Source organism: Oryx dammah, unplaced genomic scaffold, assembly GCF_014754425.2.
Source record: "Oryx dammah isolate SB20612 unplaced genomic scaffold, SCBI_Odam_1.1 HiC_scaffold_16, whole genome shotgun sequence".
NCBI classification, from domain to species: domain Eukaryota; kingdom Metazoa; phylum Chordata; class Mammalia; order Artiodactyla; family Bovidae; genus Oryx; species Oryx dammah.
In genome coordinates this window covers 5404384-5418535 of record NW_024070200.1, presented here as the reverse complement: position 1 = coordinate 5418535, position 14152 = coordinate 5404384, and the positions used below count along the sequence as shown (strand labels likewise).

The 14152-nt window shown below is 57.9% G+C and overlaps 1 protein-coding gene across 1 annotated transcript in view; it reads right to left on the bottom strand.

The window, feature by feature from the left end:
- CCDC85C (coiled-coil domain containing 85C) overlaps window positions 1–14152 on the bottom strand; it is an 80935-nt gene that overhangs the window by 17627 nt on the left and 49156 nt on the right. The window contains exon 2 of the mRNA XM_040256963.1: window positions 1187–1260. Coding sequence (XP_040112897.1) covers window positions 1187–1260 — 74 coding nt within the window. The remainder of the gene's footprint in view (window positions 1–1186; window positions 1261–14152) is intronic.

Sequence of the window (14152 nt, the reverse complement as noted above, 5' to 3'; positions counted from 1 at the left end):
TTGGGTGCAGGGAGCCCCAGCTCACAGCCAGGCGAGCCCCCAACCTCCCTGCCCTCACCAGGCCTGAGGAGCCTGCACACGTGGGGCCAAGCACCGACACCCGACACCCGACATCTGGAAACAAGCCTTGCAATCCGATGCCCGGCTGCACACCTGACATGGAGGCCGTGGAGAAGCGAGGCCAGAGTGCGTGGATCACGCACTCCGCGGAGTCCTGTGGACCTAAGGGAGCCTTCCAGCCGCCCATGCAAGGGCGAGAGGTGGGACGGCAGCCATGGGGCTGCCCTCGGGGCTGAGAGCATCCCAGCAGCTGCCCAGTGGGCAGTGGCACTGGTCACCTAGCAACGGGGCACGGCCGCTGAGCCCTCCCTGGGGTCGGTTCCCAGAAACACGCTCTGGGATCCAGGCCGGCCGCTTATGAGCCAGCAAGCGTGGCTGGGGAGATGTGAGTGCGAAGATGGAGTCAGGGCTGAGGACAAGCAGGAGAGAGGTTGGAGGGTCCGCCCAGCCAGCTGCCCACCCCCCCATCCGGGTGCCCCGATTGACCAAGCTAACCACAGGCTCCCAGCAGCGCCCCGCCCGCAGCCAGGAGGGCCCCTCATCCTCGTCCAGGCAGTCAGGCCCCCTCTATGCTCCAGCTGCCCACAGCCACCTGGCTCCGTCTCCTCCCTGCACCAACCTCATCACCCATCTCTGACCTGTTGTCCCCGTGCTGGGGACGGGCCAGGGTCAGGCCTGGCCTCAGCTCTCTGTGGCTCCAGGCCAGGCAGGAGGGTGGAGGGCAGACCCCAGCCCATAAAGAAACCAGCGCAGCAGGACTAGGGAAGGTTCCGTACAAGTCTGAGCGAGGGCAAGCCTATCTGCCTCTCGGGCCTTGACGCACCCAGCAGAGGGGCAAAGCAGCCCACTTCTTCAGCAAGTGTGGGTTCCACAGCATCTCCGGGACCCCGAGGAGCTCGGAGGACACCGAGGGGACAGACAGGGGATGGCCAGGATGGAGGGACGCCCAGAGGCTGTGGGTCCCCGAGCAGGTGTCCCTGGAGGTGACTGAGCGGGAGTGGAGGGCAGGTGGGATGTTGGGGGCATGAAGTGGGAAGGGACCCGGAGGCCACCTGGGGCTGGGGGTGGCACCTGGAGCGGTGGGCGGTGGCAAGGCACCTCGGCCCTCAGGGTGCAGCCAGCCTACCTGCGCCAGGAGCTTGTCACCCTCCAGCAGCTTCACCTTGGTCTCCAGTTGCCGCATGTAGGTGGACGAGGGATCTGAAAGACACAGGAGTTGCGTCAGCCGTCGGCAGACTGTCTCCAGCAGGAGGGCCCTCCCCTGCGCACCCCCCAGGGGGGCCCTGGGGCCCGGTTTCCCCCGTCCACTTGCAGAACCGGGGTGAAGGGTTCTCTCACCAGCTTGTCCTGGGCTGACGCCTTCAGCCTCGGCAGAGCTTTAGGTCCAAAAGGAGGTCCCTGATGGCCCCCTCACCCTGGGGCAGCCCACCCCAGGGCCCGTGACACAGAGAGGCCCTTCCCCACACAGTGGGGGAATCTGGGCTTCCCCCACTCCGTCCCATCTGAACTTCTACAAACGACTGCAGGCGTAACCCAGCACCTTTCCTGAGGTCAGGGGCTGGGCCAGAGACACCCCCAACCACACGCCCCCAGTTTATGAACGCAGCAGGGGGGTGAAACCCACCCTCCCTCGACTCACTGAGCCTGCTGCATCAGAAGCAGGAGAAAGCCCGCCACCCCAGCTACCCACAGCCCTGGTCCCCCCTCCCCATGGGGCTGGAAATGGGCTCAGAGGAGAAAAGTCCCTCCAGGCCAGGACAAGGGAGCTGGCCTGGATGGAGGTCAGGAGAGGGGCCAGGCAGAAGGAGGCAGGATGCGGGGCAGGGGAGGTCACAGCAGGGGCAGAGGGAGGAGGCTGGGCGACTCCTCGGTGACAGTGTAGCCACCTCCCCAGGTCTGCGGGCACCTGGGAGGGGCCTGCTGCGCACCTCTGAAGTCCCACGGGCTCCTGGCTCAGGAGCCAGCCAGGACCCTGCCCACCCCTGGGCCAGCCTGCTGCTCCTGCCTTGCCCCCCACACAGCCCATGACAGGACTCAGGGTCTTCCTAGCTCACACTGTGACCCTTCATCTCAGAAGGCACCAGACCTTCAACGTAAGTCAGCTCCCTAACCCACCCACAACACCGCCCCCCACAGGGCTTTCCACCTTCTCGGGGGAGGGGCAGGGGGCAAAGGGGGCTTGGCTGCTGCCAGAGGACGAGCTGGCACCATCATGCCACCAAGGCAGCAGAGTCAGCACGACCCCAGAGGAGCCCCCAGCCCTGAGGGGCCCCGTGTGCGACATGGACATCACGCCCCTTCCCCATGGAGCCTGCAGGCTGATGAGGAGCCCACTGGTGCCCTGTGAGGACGGGGCAGTGGGTGGCCCCCTCCCCAGGGGCCATGACCCCTCCCCTGCACTGGAGCTCAGCCCAGCCTCCATGTGAGGACGGGGCAGAGGGTGACCACCCCCATGCACTGGAGCTCGGCCCCGGCTCCACCAGCCTCTGCCCATCAGCAGCTCTGCCCTCTGAGATGCCCGGGAGACACTTCCCCCTGCAGGTGCCTGGCTGCCCCTTGACCTGCCTGCTGGGGCTCACTCTGTGCCCCGAGCGCCTCAGAAGGACCTGGGGAGGCTTGTGTGCCCAGGAGACTGTGGCCCAGCCCTGGGCAGGAATGGGGGCGGCCCACTCCACCCCTGTTACACAGCCGACTCCTCCCCTTGCTGTCCTCCAGTCACCTCTCAGGAATGTGGAGGCTTCTAGAGAGGAAGAAGGCCACTTGCCCACCAGCCTCCCACCCCCAGCCCCACGGGGGACCCCGGCAGCCACAGGGCAGCTCTGTCTCCGAGAGGTCAAGGGGCTTCTTCATACACACACGAGGCAGTGGCGGAGGGGGGCTGGACCTGGGGGGTGACTCCAAAGGCCGCCCACTAGGACACGGCACCCAGGTCAGGGCTGGGTAGATCTGCCCTGCCTGGGCAGGGGGCCCTCAGCGGTCACTACAGTCCATGACCTGTGCCATCCCTCGCCTCGGTTTACCCACCCATCTGCCCAAACTGACCAGCAGCTTCCACATCCTGTCCACACCCATCCACACGCACCCACAGCCGTCCACACCTAGCCACACAAACAGGCCTGATGGGAAGAGCTTTAGTGTCTGTGGTTTTCTGGGTCCTCTGAGCACCAAGATGGAGGTGGGGTGCAGCCTGGGCTCCCCAACACTTTGTATCCTTCACGGGCTGCTGGCAGGAGGGTTCCCTGGAACACCACCTGGGAAAAAGACCCTCCCAGCTCCATGCAGATGGTGTTACAGTGGCCAAAACTGAAACTACTTGTTCAACAACAACAGACAGTTCACACCCTCGTCATCATTCAAATGACGTTTGGGAGAGCTTCTCTCCTCAACAATACAGGAAAAAAAACAAAAAACACTTCAACGCCAGTGAAAAGAACTGGACGCAAAAGCACACATATAATTGCTGTTGTGTTTAAAAATATCTGTGTATTGAAATAAATCCAGGAAGGAGGCGCACGGAAATACTGATTGCAGTGTTGCTCACAAGGGGACGGGTGATCTTTTATTTATTCACACCACTGCCTGTTAGTTTTCCAATAATCTGCTTTTAGAATAGGGAGAGATCTTTCTTTATAAAAAAGGAGGAGGGATTAAATGATTACCCTCCACATCACAAAGCCCCCTGTTTATGTCAAGAGGGGCCCAGATCATGGCCTGGAAAGTGGACCCCATCACCGACCCTCTGCCCACATCCCCCAGTTCTGGCTTGGGGGCCTTTCCTGAGCCCCAGGCCCAGCCCCGAGCCTGCCCAACCCTGCTTGGTTTAACAGCCATGAGGCCGCCTCCTCAAAGTCCCAGATAAACCTGCCCTGCCCCGCAGGACCCCTCCCCACTGTCTCTACCCTCAACTCCCCAAACCAGCCTGTGCATGCTGCCTGGGGCCAGGGAGCCGGACATCTGGTCACCCAGGGGTCAGAGCAGGTGCCCTGTGGTGGGAAAGAATGAGAGCCAGGTGGATCTTCAAGTAGGGGGAGGGGTGGGAGGAGGGGACGGCAGAAAGGGCCTGGCTCCCTCATCCTCCCCAGCAGCCTTGGGCAACTGGGATCCCATGGGGCGCCTCCATGCCCCAGCCTCTAGGAGACAAGCGTGTAATTAAATTAATCCCAGGGTTTGCAGTAATGAGTGGAACCAGCAGGGAAGGAAGCGTCATTTCCTGGCCTGATGGCTGGGTGGAGGGGAGTGGAGGTAGGAGGGGAGTGTAAGGGGGGTGGTTGATTGCAGAAGGAATCCCCGAGCTGGGCTGGCCAAGGTATCCATCCCCTCAGACTTCTCCTGACCCGTGCAGGACCCACTGGTCCAATTCTGGGGGACTCACGATCCACCTTCCATCCGGGGAGACAGGGAACACCCCCACAATGGTCTCACTCCCAGGAGCCTGAGCACCAGCCCTCCCTGCACCCCTCCTCAAGGATCCTTGTTCCCGGGGTATGGCCCATGGGGCGGGGGGAGTCACGGAGCTGCAGGTCTCCAAGCCCCTGCTGGCCTTGACCGTCAGGCCACCCTGTCCTCCTGGAAGCCGCCAGGTCGAATCTCCCCTCCTGGCCCTTTTCCCCCACCTGGCTAGGCAATGTCACTCCAGCCTCAGTATCGGTCCAAACTGCAAGAATTTGGTGGCCAGAGGCCATGTCCAATCACCCCTGTCACCCCCTCCCCACCTAGCTCATAGAGTTTAGCAGGCTATGGGGCCGCCTCCTCAAAGTCTTTGATAATCCTTACTGCTGGGTGCCCAGAAGGTCCTGGGAGACCTAAGGACCTAAGGAGAATTCATTCTTCCGGGTGGGTCGAACTGGTTTCCCCAGAGGAGTCGACCTTCTCAATCCTGTGAGCTCCCCCCAGCAGCAGCGACAATGACAGTCAGAAGCACCCAGCCTGTGACTGTGACATGGCAGCCCCAGGCCACCCAGGGCAGAACAAGGCCAGTGGCCAAGGGCCAGTGTTCCCCGAACCTCAGCCCGCAGCACTCACGCTGTCTCACCACGAACGTAAGTCTTAGTTTGGATGAGACACGGATGTGTGGGCCAGCAGTTAGGTGGGAGGGGGGCCTGGGAAGCCCACGTGGGAGGCGTGGGGAGGTGAGGGGGGACCAGGAGGAGCCGAGGACTGGGGGTGTCAACCCTCTGGGGAGCTCTGGGGGCCTCAGAGTCACTCGCTGACCCAGGGGCTTGCTGGCGGGAGCTGCTCCCAGCAGACGAAGGGAGTGCGTGCCCCAGGACTGCCCACTGGACAGGGGATGGGACAAGCCCCCATGCAGAGCTGCAGGTGCCGGCAGGCGAAGCGGGCGGTGGGCTTGGCAGCGTTAAGTGCCAGGGGGACCTGGCGCCAACAGTGCCCGCCACGGTCAGGAGAAAGTATGATTCTCCTTCTCTGCATGGGAGGAAGGGGATGGAGGCCAGGGGGCGGGCGCCGTGATACTCAGCGACATGGGTGACTCTGCAGCTGCCGCCTCTCCCAGGGGTCCCCACCGGCCCTGATCCCTGCCAGCCCCCTCTCCCTGAGCAGGGGCCCCATAAGGGGCTGGGGACAGGCAGGCTTTGTGCCTGGTCACTAGCAGGAGATGCAGCCATGCCATGCCTTGGGGCCCTCCGTGGGGGCTCATGCCCGGACGCCCTGCCCGGAGACGGCTGACGTTTCCACGTCTGATTCAATTCCTTTCTCCTCCTGCTTCATTAAGAAGGGGTCGCTTGCGGCATCAGGGCTGGGGGCTCCATCGGGCCTGAAAGGTCTCATGAAGCCGAGGCCCCCTCGCTCCTCCAGGTTCCCTTCCCCCTCTGCCCCAGAGGATAAGAGCAGCCCCTAAAAGCATCTCTGCCTTCCCGGGAGCCATTCTGGGCTTCTCTCCTTTCTCCCCCATCTCAGAATTCACCTCCAAGGGGGCAAGTGAGCACCACCCACACCTGCAGCCGTGGAAATCGGAACCAAGCGAGGCGGGCCCGGAAGACGCCCCCGCTCTGAGCCATGAGGCTCAGTCTCCACATGCACCTCCCACCTGCCCAGGTGGTGGAGCTGTCGCCTCTGACAGGTGACCCCATGGAAGGTATCCCCCGCCCCCAAGGCAAGAAAAGAGCCACACAGGCAAGGGCCGCCAGGAGCACCACCCCCAGGGGGCTCCGACCAGCTGCAGGAGCAGGGGCTATGCTCTGAATGCTTGTGTCTGCCCCCACTGCAAAATCCACATGTTGAAGCCTAATGCCCAGCGAGATGGTGCTAGGAAGCAGGGCCTTCGGGAGGTGGTTAGGTCATGAGGGTGGAGCCCCCATGAGTGCAATTAGTGCCCTAATAAAAGAGACCCCAGAGAGCTCCTTTGACCCATGCCTTGTGACAACACAGCAGGGAGAAGGCCATCTATGAACCAGGAAGCAGCCCTCCCCAGACACTGAATCTGCCGGCACTTTGACCTTGGGCTCCCAGACTCCAGACAGAGAAACTCCTCTTGGTTATAAGCCACCCAGAGCAGCTGGAGCAGACTAAGACAGACACAGAGCAAGGCGCACTTGCCTGCAGAGCGGGCTTGGCAGGCCCTAGGATGACGTTCCCGCTGCCTTCACCTCTAACGAAAGAGCCGTGCAGGTCCACCCCCCACCACTCTAAACCACCCCCCACCACCACCACAAGGACACTAATCCAGCTGAGCCCGGGGACCGTCCTGTGTCCTGAAAGGACTTAAAGGGCATTCCAATCCCAGACCCACCTACTCCCGACCCTGGGCAATCCCAAAGGTCACCAGAGCACTGCGTTCTCACAGAGCAGACGGTCCCCAAATCCAGAACCAGAAAGGCGAGTCACTAACTTCATGACAGTCCAGGCCGCCAGCGGGTAGTGAGCTCCCCACTGTGAACAGGAAGCAAGCAGAGCCTGAAGGCTGGACAGAAGCTGCGGTAACACTGAGGTTTCCCCATGAAGCTGGGAGGAGGGCATGGGGAGCACTCACTCTGCTCCCTTCTAGTCCTCCCCAGAGACCCCGCCCGGTGGGCAGCAGAAAGCCCAACCAACAGAGAAGGAAAAAAACACTCAGCGAAGGTCACAGGGCCAGGTACCGGCAGAACCAGCGGTCAGCATGCTTGTCTCAGGGCATGGTCCCCTTCTGCAAGGGGCTCCCAGCCTAAGGAAGGAGCTGCAGGAATAACCACGTCTGCTGAAGGGCAAAGGGTAGAGTGCCCTGGGATGACAGGGCACAGAGAGAGCAAGGATGAGCTGACAAGGAGAAGTCAGGGACTCCTGCCTGAAGGAGGCGGCATCTGAGCTGAGCACTGAAGAACAATCAGGACGCTGACCCACAGGCAAGTGGGGCCGGGATGGAAGGCAAGTCCCAGCTGAGGATGCAGAGCAAGCAAAGGCAGGGAGATGGGTCAGGCAGGTTCGGGAGCACCTGGGCCGGTGCCCACTGGCATCTGTCTCCTGGCACCCATCGTTGCCCCAGGAGGTGCGGGCTGAATGTGAGACAGGCATTATTTATGGATGAAGGCGAGAGGGCTGCAGCAGGCATATCAGAGGAACATCAGGTTCCTGTGAGGACACCGCTTCGCAGGGGCAGCGCTGAGCAGGGCAGGCTGCCTCGGCACCTCCCTCCTCCCGCCAGGCCGGCCCATCTGAGTTGCCCACAGTGGGTCCGCAGGGCGTGCGGGCCAAGGCAGCCGACTTCCAGAGCCTCAGGCGTGAGAAAGACTTCTCCCATCCACACAGAACAAACGAGAACGCAAATTTTACTGAGCACCGACTGTATGCCTGGAGTAGGGAAGTGGAAACCCACTGCAGTATTCTTGCCTAGAAAGTCCCAAGGACAGGGGAGCCTGGCGGGCTACAGTCCACAGGGTCGCCAAGAGTCGGACAGGACGGAGCATGCACACTACTGACCGTCAGCAGGCGCTGAGAAAAGCCCAATCCTTCCGGCACCCCCGTGACCCTCGCACACCATCCCTGTTTACTGCAGAGGGACTGAGATTCAGAGAGGCGAGGCAGCAAGTCCAGAGTCACAGGGCGAAAACACAGCAGGGTTGGGATGTGAACCTAGCTTTGTCTAGAGCCAAGGCTCTTTCCGCCCTTCCTCAAAGGCCCCCCAGCAGCCCTGGGGCCACACAATCACCCTGGGCCCCTCAGAACGTCACGGCCATGGGGACTGGCGCTGCTCAATCACAGCCCTGACCTGGTCAGGGGAACAGCGATTCTCACCCACTCCCCAGATGGAGAAACCAAGATTCGGAGGGTGCCAGGAACCGGTCCCATCACAGAGCTCATGAAAGCAGGGCCGCAACTTGAGATGTGCGTGTGTGAGTGTGTGTGAATGTGTGAGTGTGAGTGTGTGTCCATCCTCAAACATGGTGCTCTTCCAGGCCACCCATCAAGGCACACAGGGCAAGGCCTGGGAAGGCCCACGGCTCCCCTCACCTCCCCTCCCCTCCCTCTCCCTGAGCACACATTCTCACCGTGGGGCAGCTCTGAAAACTCTCCGCCTCCAAGGCAGGGCCCAGGCCCCAGGGAGCTCTGCCCTGGACGGCGTGCTCCTGGCCCTCTCTCCCCTTGAGCTCCCCTCCTCCAAGGGTACCTGCCAGCCCCCAGGCTCTGGACCTCACTGGGTCATAAGGCTCTGAAAGGCTGGCACCCAGCCCCTCCCCGGCTCCCCCATCCATGCCCTGAGACAGTGGGCCCTGGAAACCTCAGATCCCACCTCTCCAGCTCAAATAAGACAGCCGTGCCCCACCTTCCTCATCTGGATCCTGCAGAGGCAAGAAAATGAATGGACACAGAGAGAAATGAACACCTCACTGATGAGAACTGAGAGCTCCCCATGCCAGCCGCTCACCCTGTCCCGACGAGGCACATGGCTGCCCCTGGTGCCCCCTGCCCCTCCATGTGCCACGCACATGGCTCCGGGGACCCACAGGTTGGTGCTCTGCCCTCCTGGGGCTGCCCGGCGTTTAATTCAACCCACGCTGAAATCTGGAGGGACCAGCCCAGCACACTTAGAACCTGCCCTGGTCTGGGGCTGCAGCCCGGCCGGGCTCCGAGCGAGGGCTACATGGAGCGGCCGGCGCGGCTCTGCGGGCTGTGGGCGCTGCTGCTCTACGCCGGCCGCGGCGGCGTGGCTGCGCCCGCGGAATTATTCCCTAATGGATGTTCAGCCTTCAAGAATATTACTCCCAACACTGATGAAGAAGGAGCAATGAAAGAGGATGCTGGAATGTTGGATGTCCATTATAGTGAATTTATATAATAGGGCTTCTTCCTCGTGCCCTGCTGCTGCTGCTGCTGCTGCGAAGTCGCTTCAGTCGTGTCTGACTCTGTGAGACCCCAGAGACGGCAGCCCACCAGGCTCCCCCGTCCCTGGGATTCTCCAGGCCGAAACACTGGAGTGGGTTGCCATTTCCTTCTCCAATGCATGAAAGTGAAAAGTGAAAGTGAAGTCGCTCAGTCGTGTCCGACTCCTAGCGACCCCATGGACTGCAGCCCACCAAGCTCCTCCGCCCATGGGATTTTCCAGGAAGTTTTGCTGGAGTTGCTGGAACATTATGTGGATGGCTTATGAAAAGCAGAGCGTTACAAAATAATTTCTGAAATTTCCAAGTTGATCATTCCAATTTATGAGAATCGTCGAGAGTTTGAGATGGGCTCGATAAAGGACAGAAATGGTATGGACCTAACAGAAGCAGAAGATATTAAGAAGAGGTGGCAAGAACACACGGAAGAACTGTACAAAAAAGATGTTCACAACCCAGATAATCATGATGATGTGATCACTAATCTAGAGCCAGAGATCTTGGAAAGTGAAGTCAAGTGGGCCTTAGAAAGCATCCCTACGAACAAAGCTAGTGGAGGTGATGGAATTCCAGTTGAGCTCTTTCAAATCCTGAAAGATGATGCTGTGAAAGGGCTGCACTCAATATGCCAGTGAAAGAGGAGAGTGAGAAAGTTGGCTTCAAGCTCAACATTCCGAAAACGAAGATCATGGCATCTGGTCCCATCACTTCATGGGAAATAGATGGGGAAACAGTGGAAACAGTGTCAGACTTCATTTTTGGGGGCTCCAAAATCACTGCAGATGGTGACTGCAGCCATGAAATTAAGACGCTTACTCCTTGGAAGAAAAGTTATGACCAACCTACATAGTATATTCAAAAGCAGAGACATTACTTTGCCCACTAAGGTCCGTCTAGTCAAGGCTATGGTTTTTCCTATGGTCATGTATGGATGTGAGAGTTGGACTGTGAAGAAGGCTGAGCGCGAAAGAATTGATGCGTTTGAACTGTGGTGTTGGAAAAGACTCTTGAGAGTCCCTTGGACTGCAAGGAGATCCAACCAGTCCATTCTGAAGGAGATCAACCCTGGGATTTCTTTGGAAGGAATGATGCAAAAGCTGAAGCGTCAGTACTTTGGCCACCTCATGAGAAGAGTTGACTCATTGGAAAAGACTCTGATGCTGGGAGGGATTGGGAGCAGGAGGAGAAGGGGACGACCCAGGATGAGATGGCTGGATGGCATCACGGACTTGATGGACGTGAGTCTGAGTGAACTCCGGGAGATGGTGATGGACAGGGAGGCCTGGCGTGCTGCGATTCATGGGGTCGCAAGGAGGCGGACACGACTGAGCGACTGAACTGAACTGAATTGTGTCCATGACCTTATTCCTGAGAACTGTGCATATGTTTGTTACCTTATATGGCAAAAGGGACTTTGCAGGTGTGATTGTATCAATGATTTTCAAAAACTGATTTTTATTGACATATAGGTGATTTAGAATGTTGGTTTAGTTTCTACTGTACAGCAAAGTGAGTCAGTTATACATATACATATATCCACTCTTTTTAAGATTCTATTCCCTTACAGGTCACTACAGAGTACTGAGTAGAGTTTCCTGTGTTATACAGTAGCTTTTTATTAATAGAAATCAAGGATTTTAAGATAGGAAGATGATCATGGGTATCTAGTAGGTCCTATTATTTTTTCCCTTTTACACTAAAAACATTTTGTACACAAATTTTAAAAGATTACACTCCATTTACAGTTCTTAAAAAATATTGGCTATATTCCTTGTGTTGTAGAATACATCCTTGCCACCTACCTAACACCCAGTAGTTTGTACCTGCCATTCCCCTACCCCAACCACTAGCTTCTCTATAGCTGGTGGGTCCAATCAAATCACAAGGATTTCTATACATGAAAAAGGATGGCAGGAGGGTCAGAGTCAGAGAAAGAGATGTGACAAGGGAAGCAGAGGTCTGAGTGGTACAGGAACCAGTCAAGGAATGTAGCAGTCTCTAGAAGCTGGGAAAGGCAGGGAAAGATTCACCCTCAAAACCTCCAGAAGTGAACACAGGTCTGCCTACAGCTTGATTTAGTCCAATGAGACTTCTGACCTACAGAATTCTAATATGAATAAAATAAAACTGGGTGGTTTAAAGCCAAAAAAAAAAAAAAGAACCTGCCCTGGTCTGGATCCACCTGCAGGTGCAGGTGTTCTCAAGCCGAAAACTCAAACTCCTGTTCCCCATCTACTGCTTAGGAAGCCTGACAAGCCAGACTGAAACCAGGGGAAAAGAGGGAAAGAGAGGCTTCTCTTCCCACACCTTCAGTTTCCCTTGCTGGCTCAGAGGGTAAAGCGTCTGTTTGCAGTGTGGGAGACCCGGGTTCAATCCCTGGGTTGGGAAGATCCCCTGGAGAAGGAAATGGCAACCTACTCCAGTACTAGGAGAATCTCATGGATGGAGGAGCCTGGTAAGCCACACCCCACGGGGTGGCAAAGAGTCGCACACGACTGAGCGACTTCACTTCAGTTTGCAGGCCCAGAAATGAACCTGTGCGCTTAGGCGCCAGTGCAGCTGCCGGCCCTGTTAATGTCTCCTCCCCAACCAACCCCGATGTCGCTCTGAATGATTCAGAATCAGTGACAGAGGCTGAACAGACCACCGAGAGGCCCCACAGAAGGGGGAACACACAGAGGCCGGGTCACACTTGGCCTGTGTCTCAGCCACGGCACCTGGCTCCTCTCCCCAGGGACCTTTTAACATTTGATCTCTTCTCCCCTGAAACCCACTAAACTGGACTCCAGCGAAGTCCACATACAATTCAGACGTCCTCTAGGTGATTTTAACGTGCACATGGGCTGGGGACCCCTGATCTATGCTGAGCAATGACTGTTCAAATGGTCCCCTTCTTGGGCTCCTTCCCCGAGGGACTCCATGCCGCCTGGCCCTGACTATTCCTTGGGGCTAAACTCCTGCAAACACAGCTGTACTACAGGGACCCCGATGAGACCAGAACATGAGGATGTCTAAAAGTGGTGGGAGGAGGGGGAAGTTCATGGACCCCAGTACGTATTAACTAAACCCTCTGGCAGCCACAGTGGAGACCTTGCAGGTTTGAGCAGGAAAGAGAGTTTGCTTTCCTGGCTAGATATCAGGTATGTCTCTACCAAGCAGGCTCCTTGGAAGAAAAGCTATGACCAACCTAGACAGCATATTAAAAAGAGAGGCATTACTTTACCAACAAAGGTCTGTCTAGTCAAGGCTATGGTTTTTCGAGTGGTCATGTATAGATGTGAGAGCTGAACTATAAAAAAAGCTGGGTGCTGAATAATTGATGCTTTTGAACTGTGGTGTTAAAGAAGACTCTTGAGAGTCCCTTGGATTGCAAGGAGATCAAACCAGTCAATCTTAAAGGAAATCAATCTTGAGTATTCATTGGAAGGACTGATGCTGAAGCTGAAGCTCCAATACTTTAGCCACCTGATACAAAGAACTGACTCCTTGGAAAAGACCCTGATGCTGGAAAGATTGAAGGAGAGAGGAGAAGGGGACGACAGAGGATGAGATGGTTGGATGGCATCACTAACTTGATGGATGTGAGTTTGAGCAAGCTCCGGGAGTTGGTGATGGACAGGGAAGCCTGGCGTGCTGCAGTCCATGGGGTTGCAAAGAGTTGGACACGACTGAGCGACTGAACTGAACTGAACCAAGCACGAAAAGCTGGTGGGGCCAGAATGGGGCCAACCGGCCAGCAGAGGTCGCTGGAGGGAGGGGGCAGGACACCAGGGCACATTCCAGCCGTGGGCTGGGGCAGGAGATGTGGGGAGAGGCGTGGCAGGTGAAGCAGGGAAAATCTGGGTGTGGCTGGCTCCTCAGACCCAGGGATCCCCATTCCAGATACAGGGGACCGGCTGAGGTACAGCCAGAAGCTCTGATGTCTGACACCTCAGCAGTAACCCTGACCAGTGGGTGAGCCGCAGTGCTGGGCTCAAGGCCTTGGGAGCAAGAGAAAGGGGGGGCTCCAGGCAGCGAGCTCTGGAGGCAGAATCGCATCTGGACAGTCTTGCCGATTCCATAAAAACATGAATGCGTCAGGCTCCCCTGGTGGCTCAGATGGTAAATAATCCGCCTGCCAATGCAGGGGACCCGGGTTCGATCCCTGGGTCCGGAAGATCCCCTGGAGGAAGGCATGGCAACCCACTCCAGTATTCTTGCCTAGAGAATCCCATGGACAGAGGAGCCTGGTGAGCAACCATCCAGGGGGTCGCAAAGTCAGACACAACTTAACGACTAAACAAAAACAACTTTGGAAAACCTCACAAACACCCACAGCAGAGGGCCTCCTTTGCTGCCACCCCCAACCCTTGGGAGCAACCCAGTGGCGGCAGGTCAGAGCTTACAGGGAAAGGAGGGTCCACCAGGATGGGAGGCTGACAGCAGAGGGAGGCCATCCTCCTGCAGGCAGTTCAGGGATAAGGGGGCCTCCCCTCTCTGCCCCCCACCACTCTGTGACCTTGAACAAGCCCCTTCCCCTGCCCAGGCCCAGAGAGATGTGGGTAGGAGGCCCAGGTGACCCAGAGGGCTGAGGGCAGGACCGAGAGGTGATTCAGAGCCCCTGCAGGGCAGCATCCCTGCAATTAGGCAGAGCAGCGAGGACCCGCCCGTTAAAATGACACAGACGCGGCGTGGGGACAGCAAACCACCCTTCCCACTTGATAGGACACCCACAGCAGGTGGCTGGTGACCAAAGGACCATGGAGAAGCCTGACTTCTGCGTGCCTCCCCCGAGGCCCGAGGGA